This window comes from Galeopterus variegatus, unplaced genomic scaffold, assembly GCF_000696425.1.
Source record: "Galeopterus variegatus unplaced genomic scaffold, G_variegatus-3.0.2 Scaffold10720, whole genome shotgun sequence".
Classification (NCBI taxonomy): domain Eukaryota; kingdom Metazoa; phylum Chordata; class Mammalia; order Dermoptera; family Cynocephalidae; genus Galeopterus; species Galeopterus variegatus.
The window spans coordinates 35,699-55,690 of record NW_007736831.1 but is presented as its reverse complement, the minus strand read 5'-3'; the positions used below and the strand labels follow the sequence as shown (position 1 = coordinate 55,690).

At 37.4% G+C, this 19,992-nt stretch overlaps 1 protein-coding gene across 1 annotated transcript in view; it reads left to right on the top strand.

Annotated features, from left to right (window-relative positions):
* The window catches only part of INSL6 (insulin-like 6), an 11,068-nt gene extending 1,884 nt beyond the window's left edge, over positions 1–9,184 (top strand). Inside the window, exon 2 of the mRNA XM_008594404.1 lies at positions 8,826–9,184. Within this exon, the coding sequence (XP_008592626.1) occupies positions 8,826–9,184 (359 nt within the window). The remainder of the gene's footprint in view (positions 1–8,825) is intronic.
* Positions 9,185–19,992: the final 10,808 nt, after the last annotated feature.

Here is a 19,992-nt window from a genome sequence, read left to right as displayed (position 1 = left end):
TAAGAATGCTGTTTCTTCCCTAACTTCCCCTTTCTGGAGTGCCCTTGTCATCTAGCAAACTCCTTTTTGTCCTTCAAAGGCCAACTTGTCTTTTTTCCCTGTGCGGTTATCATTGATCTTTTCATAGTCAATTGCTTCATTCTCTATTCCAAAGTAGTATCTAGCATATAGTTCTATTTGACTATCATCAGGACTGACTACATGTTTGGCCCAAACAAGTGCAAGATAAAATGCAGAGCCCCTTTGTTCAAAAAGCAGGAAAAGGCCATTAAAATAATAAAATATAAAGCTTTTTTCCTTTCTTGTCCATATCTCCTCTGCTCACACACACGGTCCGTTTTCCCATCAGGCTACACTTAAGTGTTCATGTGCTTGTGTTTACTTCACTTAACAAGTTCGAAGATAAAGTGATTGAGAATTTGAAGACTGAAACGATGGAGCATTAAAACCAAATGCAAGGCCTGTGCACAAGTCTCACTCCCATAAAGCCAGCCCTGCATAATATACCATATTGTGGGGACTGTCTCATGCAGGTGTTTATCTGAAATGCCAAGCAGAGGGCCTAGCGCATAATATGTGCTTAATATTTATAGAATTTATGATTCATGCTTTCATGCAATCTTAGGAATAATATTCTTGTTTCAGATCCATTGGTATCTTTCAACTATGTTTTTACAGTTTGTGACTGACATATTGTAGTCCCAATGTTGTTTGCCATCTTAAAAGAAAATGCACTTCGTTTATAGTTTATCCATAGTAAGAAAATCATTGTTTTTTAAAGTAAGCTTGGAAAAGTCAAGATTTCTGAAATTAAGGAAACAAGTAGACTGTCATGCTAAAAAGAGACTTTAATGTAGATGATTGAAACAAACTAAAACAGTGCCTAGCACATCGTAGGCATTCAACTTCTGTTTAATGAATGAATGAATGACACTTATAAAATTATTGCTAAGGGAATTAAAACTTTTAAAGACAGGAGCCATCAGATTGAATCTTGATCATTTTCCACCATCAAACGCCGCCGCGCTTCCCAAGCGGCGCACTATCCAGTGCGCCACCGGGCCGGCCCCGGAATTAAAACTTTTAAAGACAGGAGCCATCAGATTGAATCTTGATCATTTTCCACCATCAAACCTACCTGTGTATAAACACACTTTGTCCTTTTCTTACAATGGAGGAAATGTCTCTCCCCAAACTTTTCTGTTTGTGCTTTAGTTTGATGAATCTCAAACTATAATGTGCATATGAATAATTTGGAAATCCTATTAATATACAGGTTCTGATTTAGTAGGTCTGGGGTGGGGCCTGAGATTCTGCATTTTAACAAGCTTCCAGGTGATGCTGATGCTGCTGATGGTGGACCATACTTTTGGGTAACAAGGTCTAGTTCACTTAACTCTCTTTTTCTTCCCTCTCTTTCATATTCCTTTCTCCCAGAAGTGCAAGGAGGGCCTTCCGTTTCTGCTTCATGTTGAATGGGCATATCTCTCAAATCAAATACTGTGCTCTCACTACCTATTCTATAATCAAAATTTTACCTTCAGATCTCCAAGCTGAATTTGTTATTTAAAGAGACTTTGGAATCCCTTTTTTCAACAAAGCTGCTCTGAAGACAGTTTTCTTAATAAAAGAAACTTTAAAACTCAGACCTGATTAATGACCCCTTTGTTTTAGGTGTTATTCTCACTCCCCTGGAGAAATAAATGTCATTAATTCAATGAGGGGAGAGTTGCAATGAAACAAGACTTATAGGAAATAAAAATATAACTGAAAATATTTCAGAATTATCATACCCATTAAACCTATTACTGTGGGGACTATGTAAAGGACAGTTTGCTGAAGTAGAAATAACATGTGACAATAAAGCTTGAGTTTTAATGAAATATTTTTTGAAATATTTGGAAAAAGGAAAAATGGGTTTAGGTTATCCATACAAATTTGTGTTAAAGTTTTTTGAATTATTAATTTATAAAGAGAGATGACATTTATTCTGTCCTGTTAATTTCCAGTGAATAATTTAGAAGTTGAAGAGAGGTTTGTATTTCCAATATACAATATACTCATATAATTAGGCCATTTCTTTTACATACGACTATGGCTAAAAAGTTGATTAATTTTTAATTATCTTTGACCAGCAGGACACATTACTGTGTTAGATCAAGTCAGTTATCCACAGTTTTAATCTTCTATTTGAGTCTGACACAGGCGGAGATAATTTGGTACACTGATATTAAAAAATGCTTTCTTTCAGAGCTACTCATACATAACTTGAATCTGAAATTGTGTGCTTCCTGTTAATGCAACCTTGAGGGTGTGGGCGATGTCTCCAAGACCTACCCCAGACTGTGGCACCATGAAGTTGATATTGTATTTCTAAATTCTGGCTGAGTATGGTTCTTCCTAGCTCTTAGTGCCTAGTGAAATTATTAATGTTTCAGCATGAGCTTTTTATAATCCACAACTCCTATTCCAGTTAGATTGACCATATTCTCTTATTCTTGGTTTTCATTCACCTATTCTTACTTTTTTCTTTGTTTTTTAGATATCATCACAACTGGTCCATGCAGGGCCCTCTCTTTATACATTAATTCAACAAAATTTGAGTGCCTATTATGTGCTAGGCACATAGGGTTATAAGAGTAAACAGTGATGGCTCTTGCCCTCATGAACCTCACAGAATAGTGAAGATAGACAATAAACCTAAGGAAATTATACAGTATGTTAGAAGATGATTGTGTAAAACAGACAAAGATCCCAGGCCTCATGCAGCTTATAGAAGTAATAAGCATAATAAGTATGTAAATATTATAAGGTAATAAGAGCTATGAAGAAATAAAAAGTGAAACAGGATAAGGGAGATCAAGAGTTTAGGGAGGTGAAAGGTGGGATATAGTATTAAATAATGTGGTCAGGGTTGGCCTCATTGAAAAGGTGAGATTTGATGAAGGAGGTGGTAAGGGAATTAGTCAAGTGAGTATCTGGGGAAAGAGTGTTTAGGCAGAGGAAATAGAGCAAAGTCACTGCTGTCTGGCGTATACAGGGAACAGCAAGGAGGCCAATGTGGCTGGAGCAAAAAGAGAGGAAAGCAGTAGAAGATAATGTCAGAGAGGTAATAAGTGGGCAAGATCAAATAGGGTCTTTTTGTCTATTTTAAGGACTTTGTCTTACTCTGAGTGATGCAGGGGAGTGACATAATTGACATTTTAAAAAGATCACTCAGGCTACTGTATTGAGAATAGACTGTAGGGAGGCAAGAGCAGAAGCAGAGAGACCTATTAGGAAGAGTCTTACAGGTAATAGCAGCTGGATGAGAATGATAGCAGTGGAGGAGTGAAAACTGTTATATTCTAGATATATTTGGGCAGATTTGATATGAGATATGAGAAAAAAGAGAAATCAAGAATGACTCAACACTTAATTTTAAAAAAGTGGTTCTAAAGTTTTCCGTGTAGAACACGTGGAAGGATGGGGTTATCATCAACCGAGATAGAAAAGGCCTCAAGTGGAGCAGGTTTGGAAGACAATGTCAGTACTATAGTTCTGTTTTGAACATGCTGAGTTTGAAAATTTCAGGTGGAGTTTTAAACATGTTGAGTTTGAAGCATTGAAGTGGAGATATTGAGTAAGAAGTAGCAGGATATAAGAATCTGGAATTTGAAAGAGAAATCTTGTTTGAAGGTAGAAATTTAGGAGTCACGGATACATATATATATAGTCAGTTGAGGTAAGAATTGACTTTTGAACTTAGCAATATAGAGGTCATTGTGACCTTGATAAGAGAAGTTTTGATGCAGTGATAGAACAAAAACCTTGTTAGAGTAGTCTTAAGACAGAATAAGAGAAGAGGAATGAATTAGTAAATATAGAATACTCTTACCAAGGAGTTTTGTTCCAGAGAAGAGAAAAGAAATATGATGGTAGCTGGCAGGGTAAGTGGGCCCAAGAGAAATGTTTGTTTATTTTTAAGTGGGAGAAATAAACATGTTTGCTGATAGGAGTGATTTAATAGAAGTGAAAAATCGGTGAAGGATATAGGGGAGGATTGCTGGTGTAGCATCCCGGAGTAGGCAAGAGGAGATGAGATGTAATACATAAATGTGGGAATTGACTTTAGAGTGGATAGTTCATCTATGGAAATAGGTAGGAAGGCAGAATATGTGGATACAGATGTTAAGACATGAGTAAAAAAAAAAATTGTGAGGGAAGCAAATTTAAGTTCTCTTCTGATTGCTTCAATTTTCTCATGAGGTAGAAAGCAAAGGTGGCTGAGAGTGAGGATGGGACTCTATTAACATGGTAAACTGCATTGATGGATTTTGTGGTCTTGACCTATCCTTGCATTTCTGGATTATTTATAAAATGTGTTTATGGATTCAGTTAATTAATATTTTATTTAGGACTTCCAAATCAACACTTGTAAGTGAAATGGGCTTGTAATTTTTTTTTAAATCTCATATTCTTATCTAGTTTGGGAATAAAGATTATACTAGCTTCCTAAAGTGAGGTGGACGGCTTTTACTCTTTTCCTGAAACAACTTGTATATGATTGAAATTTACTGATCTTGAAAAATAGTTGGAACTCACTTCTAAAATCATCTATGTCTGTGTTTTTTTGAAGGTTGTAATTATGACTACTCTTTTAATTTCCTTGAATACTGTGGATACATTTATGTTTTCTGTCTCTTTGTGTGCACATTAAGGCATCTTGTATTTCTAAAAATTCATTTCATCTTGATTTTTAAAAAAATTTTTATTGAATCAAAATTGATTGTTCATATTTTTGGGGTTCAAGATTGAGATATGTTGATCACATCAATATTACTAGCACATATATTGTTACAAATTGTAATTATTCTTTATGCCCCTTGTCCAATCTCTCCCCATCCCCCTCTCCTTCCCCCCTACCCCCTCCAATTACCCTAGATTTTTTCTCTCCTTCTGAAAGAATAATGGTTACTCTGTTGATTTGTTGCCTAGATAATCTGTCCAATGCTGAGAGGTGTGATCAAGTCCCCCAATATTATCATAGAGCAGATGCTTCTTCTGTCACTCTGAAATCGTCTTCATGGGGAGAAACATCCTCTTCTTTTCTTTATCTCTGCTGATGACTCTTCTTGTGTCAGTACACTCCAGTGGCTGGAGGATCATCTGTGTGGTGGTTGTGGCATCTAGCCACTTTCACGGTAGCCATGGTTATAGTGATGGTTTGGTGGGCCACCCACATGGAAGTGATGTTTTTGGCATGCTCCTTTGTGCTGGTGGTGTGCCTGGTTTTGGGAAGGGAGTCCAGTCCCTGGATCCATGCCTCAGGTCCCCAGGTAGGCCCCAAGGTGCTGGTGCAGTGTGCCTGGTTGTCGGGGTTGGGGGTGTCTGGTTCCTGGCTCCATACCTCAGGTCCCCAGGCAGGCTCCGAGATGCTGGTGCAGTGTGCCTGGTTGTGGAAGGGGTTCTGGTCTCTGCTCCATACCTTGGGTACCTAGGTGGAGCTCCAAGGTACTGGCAGTGTGCCTGGTTGTGGGAGGGGGGTCCAGTCCCCAGCTCCATGCCTCAGGTCACCAGCTCACACACCGGTGGTGTGTCTGATAGTGGGAGGGTGGTCTGGTCCCCTTCTCCATACCTTGGGTTCCCAGGTGGGCCCTGAGGTGCTGGTGCAGTGCCTGGTTGTGGGATGGGGGGTCCAGTCCCTGGATCCATGTCTCAGGTCCCTGGGTGGGCCCTGAGATGCTGGCACAGTGTGCCTGGTTTTGGGAGGGGGGGTCCAGTCCCTGGCTCCAAACCTTGGGTTCCCGGGTGGGGCCCTGAGGCAGTGGCGGTGTGCCTGGTTGTTGGGGGGGGTCCAGTCCCCTTTTCCATGCCACAGGTCCCTGGGTGGGCCATGAGATGCTGGCAGTATGAGTGGTTGTTGGTGGGGTCCCAGTCCCCAGCTTCATGCCTCATGTCCCTTTGCAGGCCCCAAGGCACTGGTGGTATGCCTGGGCTGGAACTAATTTTTTGTCCTTTGCTTACTTCTAAAATGGGGGAACTTCCTATGGGAACCAGTACTTGAGCTATATGGTTGAGCTAAATTGCTGCTTTACTGCTGTTTCCCTGGGGAAGGCTTTTTGTGCAGCTCAGGGTTTAATGGTTGACCTTGTAGGTACTTCTGGCTCTCCAGAGACCCAGTGTACCTTGGTTGTTTAGAAACTCTGATCTGGGCCTGGGTCTTTTCATCAAACTTCACCCCTGCAATTCTGTGTTCCTGACCAGTCTCCTCTGAGTGGCCCTGTGCTGATTGGGTGGTGGATTGGCTCTCCTTGCTGTGTCCCAGTGTTCTCCTGGTGGGCCCATCTCTCCCACTGCCCATGCTCCAAACACTTCCCTTGGGACAAGCCCTGTGCCAGTCCCTTGCAATGACTTACCATCCTCTGAATGGCTCCCCTTTTTCAGCTGTTCTGGTTCCTCACTCCTGCATGGGTCCATGGGAACCCTATTAGAGGTCTTGCTGTCCTGGGGGCCATAAAGGCCCTCTTCTCCCCTGCTGCCTCTAAGTAACTCCATCTGAAGGGTACAGCTGCAGCTTTTGCTGGCTCCTGCTCCATGTGCTCAGCCGTTCCAGCCTTGAAGTGCCTGGGGCTCGAAATGGTCAGAGCAGTTTTTTCTTTCTCTCATCGTGGTTTCTCCTGCTTTCTCAAACTCTGTAGGTCTCTTCTCCTCTTCCCCTGAGCTCTAGTGGCCCCAGCTTGGCTGATGTTACATTTTTATAGTTGTAAATTGGTTGATTTTGGGGAGAGAGTGACACTAGGGACTGCCAATTCCACCATCTTGACCAGAACTCCATCTTGATTTTTAAATGTATTCATAATATTCATTTATTTAAAACAAACTTGGTTGTATCTATACTTTTTTCTTCTTTTCCTACTGTATTTTGATCATTTTCATCTTTCTTTTTCTGATTAGTCTGGCTAGCATTCTATTTTATTAGTCCTTTTAAAGAACAAAACTTTTAATTAAATACAAAGTTATTAAAGTGTGCTGTAGGACTCTATCTGTAAGGGACAGAGATTCACTTAAATAACCTCAAGATAAAAGGGGAGAGTAGTTATAAAAACAAACAAGATCTAGAAATGGACTGGAAAGGCTTTGGAAAGCCTAAGGAATCATATCAGCTCTAAAAACTACCTTTTCTCTTCCTCTCTTATTTTCTTTCTAAGTCTTTTCTTTTCCCTGTATTTATGTTCCTTTATGACTTTAGTTTGTCAGGAGAAGCCTCATAGAATCCTATCAGCTTTGGTTCTAACTCATCTTTTTCTCATTACTTCTTAGCTCTAATTTCAAAGAGAGGAAATATGATTAGGCCAATTCATTTTTTCACATGACATGGATTGGTGGCCATTGTAATAGATTGGGTTTTTTTGCAGTCAGGTGCCAGCCTCCAGTCTGTTCAACTGTGGCTATATGGTTGAGTCACATGGTTCAGAACACGGCTGCCGAAGGGCTGGGTCTACAGTGGAGGATATTGGCAAATATATACTCCTAGAAGATATTGTAGATGGATAAGGGCCATTGATGGAAGTCCATAAAGCCTCCAAATAATTACTGTCTGGAGTTATTTTAGTTTCCAATATGCAATAATGCTGACTGAGTTAAGAGCAGTATAACAATACTAATCAGTTCATTGTACCTTAAGCATATCACCACTTCTTCATTTCTTTATATTTCAATGAAGAGCAAAATAGTTTCTGCTAACCACTTAGTTATAAAATGTGTATAAGACAAATAACCAATTTGAAAATAGGCAAAGGATTTGAATAGACATTTCTCCAAAGAGGATATACAATAAGCATGTGAAAAAATGCTCAGCATCAGTAATCATTAGGTAAGTGCAAATCAAAACCACAAAGAGATACCACTTCATGTTCAATAGGATAGCTAAAATAAAAAAAATGGAAAATATCAAGTGTTGGTGAAGATATAGAGAAATTGGAACCATAGTTTTTAAATGGGATTGTAAAATGGTGCAGCTACTGTGGAAACGTTTGGCAGTTCCTCAAAAAGTTAAATACAACTACCATATGATCCAGCAGTTCCACTCCTGGGTATATACCCCCAAAACTTCAAAATATATGTTCACATGAAAACTTGTATATGAATGTTCATAGCAGTGCTATTCATAGTAGCCAAAAAGTGGAAATCACTCTAATGTTCATCAACTGATGAATGGATAAACAAAATGTGGAATATCCATACAATGGAAAATTATTCAGCCAGAAAAAGATTTAAGTACTGATAAATACTACAACATGGATGTACCTTGAAAACATTATTCTAAGTGAAAGAAACCAGACACAAAAGGCTATATATTGTATGCTTACATTTATATGAAATATACAGGATAGGCAAATCCTTAGAAACAGAAAGGAGATTAGTGATTTCCAGGGGATAGTGGGAGAGGGAAATGGGAGTGACTGCTAATGGGTATGGGGTTTCTTTTTGGAATGATAGAAATGTTCTAGAATTAGATATTGGTGATGATTGCACAACCTTGTGAATGTACTGTAAACCACCGAATTGTATATGTTAAAATGCTGAATATTATTACATGTGAATGATAGCTTAGTAAAACATGTTAATTCAAAATGTAAAGGTTTCTAAACCTTTTTATAGGAAAACATTACAACTATTTTAATTGAAAATATATTGGTTTTGAATAACCATTCTTTCTATCCTTTATTTAAAATGTGATTACTTGTTTTTTAATAATTAGCTGATTTTAGTATTCCAATAATAAATTTTCATCTAAAGGAAGATTTTAATAAAGTAGGATTTTTTTTCTTGTCTCTCAACAGTCTCTACTTCTGCCACTCGGGAAGAAGCAATAAATAGTTGGGAGATGCAGTCACTACCTGAGTATCGGTATAAAAAGGTCAACTCACCCCCTGATAAGACAAGAGATTTTTCCTCATCCCATTATATCAATCCGTATATACATGAGAGTGTAAAATTTCAGAAGAAAAGTACGAACAAAATTAAAACCATAAGCAATTTGTTTTGGGGGAATCATCCCCAAAGAAAACGCAGAGGATACTCAGAAAAGTGTTGTCTTAAAGGATGTACAAAAGAAGAACTTAGCATTGCATGTCTTCCATATATTGATTTTAAAAAAATTAAAGGAAAAAGGATCATTACTGTGACTGAGATATACTAATCATCATAGGAATTATATTAAATAAAAGCTTAATATATTTATTTTACTTTTATTTTCAATTTTTTTTGTTATTGTAAATGCTATGCTGTGAACAATATTTGAATGTACTTGCAAGTATTTGACAATACTGTAATGATAGTAATAGGAATCTTAGTATTTTTCTTTGGTGACCCCCTTTTTTTCCCCCATCTATATATATAAAAGATGTTACTGGAGGTGGCATGACCCATGTAGACATCTAAGAATTACCTGTTCATTTCTCGTCATTATGATTGAAACTCTTAAGCTTCATTTAAATGAATTATGAAATGTTTTGCATTCCATCTCTGTCACATCCAGACTGATGTCCATGACTATTAGGCTCACTCCATTATGCCAGTACATTTGTCCCACCAACTTAAAAGTAACTAACCAACCTACCACTCCTGGGAGGAGCTCTTGTACTGTAATAGAAGGTCCACTTTTAATTTCTTGCATTTTATTATAGTAGCTGGTCAGATTCTCTTCGTAGTTTCTACTGAGGACTTAAAGATAGTTCATTGAGTACCTTTAGGCTGTAAAATCTCTCCAAGATACTCTGTCTTTGCTTTGAAGGTACTGATAGAATGTGAATCAACATATAATTGATTTTTCTATACCAAGGGTTCTCCCAGCATGGTACCTGACCAATCTAGCAGCATCAGCATCACCTGGGAACTTATTAGAAATGCAGTTAGGAGTTCTCACTCCAGAAACTTTGGGTAAGGTGCCCAGCAATCCATGTTTTTAAAAGACTTTCCAGGTCATTTTGAAGTAAGTTAAAAGGTTGAGGACCAGTGGCAATATAATCAATATATGAATACTGTTGAAGTCCTACTATTTGTGTGCTGGCATATCTCAACTCAATTTAGATGTTATAACAATAAGTTTTTGGTGTTTTTTTCCACTTTATGTGCACATGTGAAATAATTTTAATGCTATAGATTAGAACAAATCTTAATCCAAAGAATCCAAACTGTAATTTCTGCTTTTTACCCATTAATTAGTGGGTAAGCATCATTTAAAACCTTTCTCTATTTTCTTTTCCGAATATGTACTGTCATATTCTTTTCAATTAAATATTTTATTCCTATTTGGCTCTGTTACTTCTTAGGACAAAGGTTCTTTTCCACATATATCTATATCATATATACTTCCAATGCATTTATATATATATATATATATTTATTTATTTATTTATTTTTTCCTTTTTGTCTTTTTTCGTGTCCGGCAACGGATCGCAACCCTCAGTGTCGCTCCCGTACCGGACCGGACTGGCAACGGGATTGCAACCCTCGGTGTTGCGCCTGCACCTCGCTCAGCCAGTGAGCGGGAACTGGTCTGTATGTGGGATCCGAACCCTCGGCGGGAGCGCTGCACTCCCAAGTGGCGCACTGTAGCAGTGCCCCACCGGGCCGGCCCTATTTATTTATTTTTTACCAGTTTCAGGGTATAGTCCACATTCAGTTATCTTTGTAAATATAGGGAGCCTCCCCTTTAGATACAAAATGACTGATTATATCATGGTTCAATGATGGAGTAGGTCTGCTAGGCATTAGTTGAAAATGCACCATTAATTGAGAATTGCCTTCTTGGGCTAATACAGCGATGCATATGAACCAGTTTGAAAAGGTATAGGTCTGAACTTGTAGTTTAAGAGTAATATATATATATATAGCTTATTAACTTACTTATACATATCAAAGGACCAAATTAGAAAATCATGATATTAACCAGCTGTGTCATTATTTGCATAGCTATATACTTCCCTACCTACTTTAATAATTTGTGTTAGGTTATATTTAATTTGCTTCTGGCTTAATGTCTGCCTTTTAATATTTAGAATTATGCTAACAATGATGTTGCACATTTGGATAGAACACTCACATTTATTTTATGGACTCAGAGCAATCCTAAAACAGGAAAAAAATGAATGTAAGCTGAGATACTTTGATAAGCAACTTGTTGAGGCTCCTTTATGTTAAGTTACTTGATAGTTAATGGTAGATCTGGATCATGATTTTAATCCTGACATTTTGCTCAATATTCCTGACGTCTAAAGAATCATGTGCAGAAATTATCCATGTATTTTTAGTTTGGAATTTTTTTATTTGGCATCTACTTCATTTTGTTTGGCATCTGTGTTGGTTAATCTATTAGTTTCCCCAGCTCCAAATCTCCTATTTTTACTCTGCTTTGTGATGTTACTTGGATCTTATAAACCACAGGTTTCTTTTACTAACTGGCTTCCTGTTAGGTTCTGCCAACAGGGGGCACAAGAAGGAGACTCCTTCCCCTTTTGCTTGCTCTTTCTTTCAGCATCACTCCACTTCACAGTGTGCACTTCTGCACACTGGTAGCAGTGGTTGTTTCCAGTTTCTAGTTTTATCCTCAACTTCCAGAACCAGTCTCATCACCTTCTCTCAGAGATATTAAAACCAGCTGCCTGTGGGGGTCCTCCTCCAAGCTCCTGAGGTATAAGCACCAGCTGGACAGCATATACTCTTCAGAGGTTTTGGTCCCAGCTCCATGGACACCCTCCAAGCTTTTAGGTTCTGATAACCTCCATTTCTTTCCTTTGTTTAGGCATGGTAGCTGATTTCCTAAAGTTTTTATCTCTGTTACATCAGTGTTCAATATTTTTCCTTTCAGTATTCCACGATTAGGCTAATTCTTTATTAAATTCTCTGTTAAAGTAGCTGATATGGTTTCTGTTTTCTTGAGTTGGCTTGAATGCTAAAGCCACTAACAGTGGTTCAGAAAGTGGTCTTGAATTGGTTTAGGGCAAGGTTGGTAAAGGGTTTTTATCTTAAATAGGAACTCCAAATTATTAGTAGTGACTTGCCCATTTGCAGCCAATCCCAGTCCAGGCAATCACTGTCATTATGTATAAGTCTTTCCTTTTCTAGACTTTAATATAAAGGGAATCATATAGTACATACTCTATGTCTGACGGATTTCACGTAGCATATCGTTTTTGAGGTACATCTTTATTGTTGCATGAATCAGTAATTGTTGCTTTGCATTGCTTCGCCCCCCATGGAGATGCAAAGGATTACTCAAAGCCCATCTCTTCTGAGCAGTAAGAGGCCCCGAAGTGGTTAATCTCCTGCCAGAACCCTCAAGAGAGAGACATTCCTTCCTTGGGAAATTAACATCAAATTGGGGTTCTCTTCCTGCATTTATTTTCCAGACCAGGAAGTTACAGGAAGAGACATAGGTGGGGTTATACTTTAACAGTATAGGCTGGTAACTTTCAGTGAAAAAAGCCAGATAACATCCCAGTAAGGCAATTAAGTGGTCCTATTAACAATAGTTTGATCTTAGCAAACATTTCTTCCTATAGCAATTTGCAGTATCTTTACATAACAATCAGTAACTAGTCTGTCTTTGAGCCAGCAACCTGCTGTGCCACAATTCTTATCTTGCAACAGAGACTTATACTCTGAGGAAAGTTTCCTGTCCTTGCAAGGTCAATATTTGAAACTGCAAGGCTTTGGAAAACCAGGCCCTGTGAAGTACATATGCTTTATAGTATATTCCAAAGGTAATTTGTTCCTTTTAATTTTTGCATAGCATTCCATTATATTAGGAATAAAGTTGTTACGAACATTCATGGACAAGTTTTAGTGCGGATATGTTTTTATTTCTCTTGGGTAAATATGTAGGAAGCAGAAATTATCCATGTATTTTTAGTTTGGAATTTTTTTATTTGGCATCTACTTCATTTTGTTTGGCATCTGTGTTGGTTAATCTATTAGTTTCCCCAGCTCCAAATCTCCTATTTTTACTCTGCTTTGTGATGTTACTTGGATCTTATAAACCACAGGTTTCTTTTACTAACTGGCTTCCTGTTAGGTTCTGCCAACAGGGGGCACAAGAAGGAGACTCCTTCCCCTTTTGCTTGCTCTTTCTTTCAGCATCACTCCACTTCACAGTGTGCACTTCTGCACACTGGTAGCAGTGGTTGTTTCCAGTTTCTAGTTTTATCCTCAACTTCCAGAACCAGTCTCATCACCTTCTCTCAGAGATATTAAAACCAGCTGCCTGTGGGGGTCCTCCTCCAAGCTCCTGAGGTATAAGCACCAGCTGGACAGCATATACTCTTCAGAGGTTTTGGTCCCAGCTCCATGGACACCCTCCAAGCTTTTAGGTTCTGATAACCTCCATTTCTTTCCTTTGTTTAGGCATGGTAGCTGATTTCCTAAAGTTTTTATCTCTGTTACATCAGTGTTCAATATTTTTCCTTTCAGTATTCCACGATTAGGCTAATTCTTTATTAAATTCTCTGTTAAAGTAGCTGATATGGTTTCATTTTCCTTTTACTTCACTGGTCACTTGTTGTCTTTCCTTGATGACTCCTCTTCCTCAATCTAACCTCTAAATATTAGACTGTCTCAGGTCCTGATCCTCTACTTGCTTCCTTTCTCTAATAACACCTCCTTAAGTTACCTTAAGTATGTCTGTTATTTGAAATGACTACCTACTTGACACTGCCATGTCTGTTTACCAACAGTATTTAGCACAGTGCCTTGTTCACTGCAGGCCCTCAAAAAAGATTTTGTAGTATAATTTGAAGTCAGGTAGTATAATGTCTCCAGCTTTACTTTTTTTTTTTTTTTTGCTCAGGATTGTTTTGGCTATTTGGGGTCTTTCTTTGTTCCATTTGAATATTAGGATTTTTTTTTTTTTTTTGTATTTCTATGAAGAATGTCATTGGTATTTTGATGGGGATTGCATTGAATCTGTAGATCACTTTGGATGGCATCAACATTTTCACAATGTTAATTCTTCCAGTCCATGAACATGGAATGTCTTTCCGTTTTTTTGTGTGTCCTCTTTAATTTCTTTCAGCAGCGTTTTCTAGTTCTCATTGTAGAGATCTTTCACCTCCTTTGTTAAATTTATTCCTATTTATTATATTCTTATGGTAGCTACTATAAATGGGCTTACTTCCATGATTTCTTTTTCTGCTTATTCATTGTTGGCACATAAAAATGCTACTGAGTTCATGAATGGGATTTGTATCCTGAAGCTCTAGAAGGTTTACAGTAGTTTTCAGGTTTTTCTATATATAGGATCATGTCATCTTTGAACAGGGACAATTTGACTTTGTCTTTTCTAATATAGATGCCCTTTATTTCTTTCTGCTGCCTGATTGCTCTAGCTAATACTTCCAATACTATGTTGAATAGGAGTGGTGAGGGTGGGCATCCTTGTCTTGTTCCAGTTCTGAAAGAAAAGTTCAGCCTTTCCTCATTCAGGATGATATTGGCAGTGGGTTTGTCATATATGGCTATTATTGTGTTGAGATACTTTTCTTCTATATCTAATTTGCTAAGAATATTTATCATGAAGGTATGTTGAATTTTGCCAGGTTCTTTTTCTACATCTATTGAGAAAATCCTTGATTTTGTTGATGTGCTGTATCATATTTATTAATTTCCATATGTTGAATCATCCCTGCATCCCTGAGATGATCCCAGGTGATCATGGTGTACAATCTTTGTGAGGTGCTGTTGTATTGTGTTTGCTAATACTTTGTTGAGCATCTATGTTCATAAAGGATATTACCCTAGAGTTTTTTCTCTGTGTCTTTGTCTGGTTTGGTATCAGGGTGATGTTGCCCTCATAGAATGAGTCTGGGAGAATGGCATCTGTTTCAATTATCTGGAATAGTTTGTAAAGGATTGGCTTAATTCTTCTCTAAAGATTTGGTGAAATTCAGCAGTGAAGCCACTTGGTCCTGGGCTTTTTCTTTGTTGGAGACTGCTAATTACTCCTTCAATCTCATTGCTCATTATTGGTTTGGGCAGGTTTTCTATTTCTTCTTGGTTCAGTCTTGGTTGTTTGTATGTGTCCAGAAATTTATCCATTTCCTCCAGATTTTCAAATTTGTCAGCATATAGTTATTCATAATAGTCTCTAATGATTCCTTATGTTTCTGTGGTTTTGGCTGTAATGTCTCCTTTTTCGTTGCTGATATTTGTTGTTTGGGTCTTCTCTCTTTTATTAGTCTGGTCAATGGCTTGTCTGTTTTTGTTTATTGTCTCAGGAAAAAACGCAACTTTTTGTTTCATTTTTTTGCCTCTATTTCATTTTGTTCTGCTCTGATCTTAATTACTTCTTTCCATCTACAAATTTTGGGATTTTTTTTTTTTTCTAGCTCTTTGTGGTATAATGTTAGGTGTTTTATTTGAAGTCCTTCTATTCTTTGGATGTAAGCATTATTGCAGTAAACTTCCCTTTTAATACTGCTTTTGCAGTGTCCTATAGGTTTTGGTATGTTGTGCTTGTATTTTCATTTGTTTCAAGGTTCTAGCTCTTTGTGGTATAATGTTAGGTGTTTTATTTGAAGTCCTTCTATTCTTTGGATGTAAGCATTATTGCAGTAAACTTCCCTTTTAATGCTGCTTTTGCAGTGTCCTATAGGTTTTGGTATGTTGTGCTTGTATTTTCATTTGTTTCAAGGAATTTTTTGATCTGCTTTATTTCTTCTTTGGGAGTAGGTTGTTTAATTTTCATGTATTTAGATAGTTTCCAAAGTTTTGTTTGCTGTCAATTTCTAACCTTATGCCATTGTGGTCTGAAAATATACTTGATATGATTTCAATCTTTTAAAATTTGTTGAGACTTAATTTGTGGAATAACCCATGGTCTATCCTGGAGAATGATCCACATGCTGATGAGAAGAATGTATATCCTGCAGTTGTTGTTTGAAATGTTCTGTATATGTGTATCAAGTCCATTTGGTTTACAGTGATGTTTAAATCCAATATTTCTCTGCTAATTCTTAGTCTAGATGATCTGTCCAATACTGACAGCAGCATGTTAAAATCCCCAACTGTTATTATGTTGGGGTATATCTCTGCCCTTAGATCCAATAACATTTTCTTTATGTATCTGGGTGCCACAATGTTGGGTGCATATATATTTATGATTATTGTATCTTCTTGCTGTACTAATCCTTTTATCATTACATAGTATCCTTCTTTGTCTCTTTTTATAATTTTTGGTTTTAAGTCTATTTTATCTAAGTAAGGAACTCCTGCTCATTTTTGGTTTCCATTTATGTGGAGTGTCTTTTTACATCCCTTCACTATTAGTCTATGAGTGCCTTTCTTGATAAAGTGAGTTTCTTGCAGGCAGCATATAGTTGGGTCTACTTTTTAATTCATTCAGCCAGTCTACATACTTTAAGTGGGGAATCTAATCCATTTACATTTAGGGTTGTTATTGAAAGATATTTACTTATTCCTGCCATTTATTAATATTCTTCTGGTTGTTTTATATTCCTTTTGTTCCTTTCTTTCTCTTCTATTGTTTATCTTTGCTGTTTGGTGTTTTTTTGTAGTGATGAAATACATTTTCTTTATCTTTCTCATTTGTGTTATCTGTTCTACTAGTGGTTTTTATTCTTTCTTATGTATTTTGGTGATATATATCAGTTTTGATTCCAGATGTAGGACTCCCTTGAGTGTTTGTTGATGGGCAGGACTGGTGGTGAATTCCTGCAGTTTTTGTTTGTCTGAAAAAGATATTATTTCTTCTTCATTTCTGAAGGAAAGCTTTGCTGGATATAGTATTCTCGGTTGGCAGTCTTTCTCTTAGCACATTGAATATGTCATCCCACTGTCTCTTAGCCTGTAGGGTTTCTGTTGAGAAGTCTGCTGATGGAGATTCCCTTATAGGTGATTTGATGGTTTCTCTTGCTGTTTGTAGAATTACTTCATTGTCTTTGACTTTTGACAATTTAACTGTAATGTGTCTTTTTGGGTTGAATCTGTTTGGGGGATTTTTAAGCTCCTCATATCGTGAAACCATATCTCTTCCAATACTTGGGGAAGTTTTTGGCTGTTATTTCTTTAAATAGGCTTTCAATGCTTTTTCCTTTCTCTTCCCCTTCTGATATGCCCATAACACAGATGTTTGTACAATTGAGGTTATCAGAAAGATATCATCAGTTTTATTCATTTTTAAAAACTCTTTCTTTTTTTTGGTTTGGTCCAATTGTATTAATTTAAAAAGCCTGGACTTTCTGGTCAAGATGGCAGAGTAGATGGTTCCAAGCATTGCTCTCTCCCACAAAACAACCAATTTGCAACTATTAAAAAGTAACAATAGGAGGCCAGAGAGCCATACCAGAACAGGCAGGAGCCATGTGCCATGGGACCCCCAGACAGGTCAGTCCCCACTAGCCAGAGGGGCCTGAGAGCCACTGAGACCACACTCCCTGAGTCAGCTATGCTGAAAGATGCAGGTGCCATGGGACACCCAGCCATAGCCAGTGCCCACCACCCAGAGAGGCCTGAGAGCCACCGGGCCCACATGCCCTCAGTCAGCCATGCTGTGCCAAAGAAGCCCCAGCCCAGCAGGCTAGAACAAGCAGAAGAGAGAATTTCTGACCTTGAAGATGGTCTGTTTGAATTAACACAGGCGGACCAGGAAAAAGAATAAATATTTTTTAAAAATGGCATTGAAAACATAGTCAATAAAATAATAACAGAAAACTTCCCAGGTATAGAGATAGTCACAGATCTTCAGATTCAGGAGGCCCAAAGATCCCCAAACATATTCAACCCAGAAAGGTCCTTTCAAAGACGTGTTAAATATACTCAAACTGGCAAAACTCAAAGACAATGAGAGAATCTTAAAAGCTGCAAGAGAGAAGTGGCAAGTCACCTATAAGGGATCCCCAATCAGACTAACATTAGACTTTTCATCAGAAACCCAAAAAGCCAGAAAAGAATGGGATGATATATTCAAAATACTAAAGGAAAAAATTGCCAGCCAAGAAAACATTACCCAGCAAGGCTATCCTTCCAAAATGGAGGACAAATATTATATTTCTCAGACAAACAAAACTGCGGGAATTCAATACCACACAACCAGTCCTACAAGAAATTCTCAAGGGAGTACTGGGTTTGATACATGAAATACAACCATCACTGCCATGAATAGTCAAGAAAGAACAAAACCTACCAGTAAAACAAAAATGCTAACAATAAGGAAAAAAAAGTTTATCTACCACCCCAAGGAACCAACAAATACAGAAGACAAAAAGAAGATCAGAGAGAACAAAAGATACTTTAAGACACCTAAACAAAAATCAATAAAATGCTAGGAGTAAATCAATACCTTTCAATAATAACTCGAAATGTAAAAGGATTAAATTCCCCACTCAAAAGACACAGACTGACTGACTGGATTAAAAAGATGGACCCAACAATATGCTGCCTTCAGGAGACTCACCTCACCTGTAAAGACACACAGATTAAGAGTGAAAGGATGGGAAAAGATATATCACACAAATAGAAATGAAAAACGAGCTGGAGTAGCTATTGTTCTATCAGATAAAATAGACTTTAAACCAAAAACCATAAAAAGAAAGAAGGCCACTATATAATGATAAAAGGATCTATCCATCAAGAAGACTTAACAGTCATAAATATATATGCAGCCAATGTCGTAGAACCCAGATTTATAAAGCAAACACTATTAGATCTAAAGAATGTGATAGACACTAACACTGTAATAAGCAGTAGACCTGAACACCCCACTCTCAACATTGGACAGATCATCTAGGCAAAAAGTCAGTAGAGAAACACAAGATCTAAACAACACTTTAGACCATTTTTACTTGGCAGATATCTAAAGAACATTACATCCAACATCTTCAGGATATTCATTCTTCTCATCAGCCATTCTCATCAGAATATTCTGCAGAATAGACCACATGTTAGTTCACAAAGCAAGTCTCAACAAATTCAAAAAATTAGAATTATTCCATGTATTTTTTCAGATCACAATGGATTAAAATTAGAAATCAATAACAAACAAAACTCTGGAAACTATACAACACATGGAAATTAAACAACATTCTACTTAATGACATATGGGTCCAGGATGAAATTAAATGGGAAATCAAAAAATTTCTTGAAACTCATGAAAATAATGACACATCATACCAAAACCTGTGGGATACGGCAAAAACAATACTAAGGGAAATTTATCACATTAAATGCTTACTTCAGCAAAATGGATTAAAGAATTAAATATACATCCTGAAACAATAAAGCTCCTTAAAGGAAACATAGGGGAAACTCTCCAGGAAGTAGGACTGGGTACAGCCTTCATGAATATGACCCCAAAAGAACGGGCAACCAAAAGAAAAATAAACAAATGGGATTATATCAAACTCAGAAGCTTCTGCACAGCAAAAGAAACAATCAACAGAGTGCAACGACAACCAACAGAGCGGGAGAAAATACTTGCAAAATATACATCTGACAAAGGATTAATATCCAGAATATACAAGGAACTCAAACAACTTTACAGCAAAAAACAAATAACCCAATTAAAAAATGGGCAAAGGAGCTGAATAGGCATTTCTTAAAGGAAGATATACAAATGGCCAACAGACACATGAAAAATGCTCAACATCACTCATCATTCGGGAAATGCAAATCAAAACCACTTTGAGATAGCATCTCACTCCAGTTAGGATGGCTAATATCCAAAAGAGTGAGAATGATAAATGCTGACAAGGTTGAGAAAAAGGAACTCTCATACACTGTTGGTGGGACTGCAAAATGGTGCAGCCTTTATGGAAAATAGTATGGAGGTTCCTCAAATAATTACAGATAGATCTACCATATGTCCCAGCTATTCCACTGCTGGAAATATACCCAGAGGAATGGAAATCATCATGCCGAAGGTATACCTGTATCCAATGTTTATTGCAGCACTATTTACAATAGCCAAGATTTGGAACCAGCCCAAATGTGCAT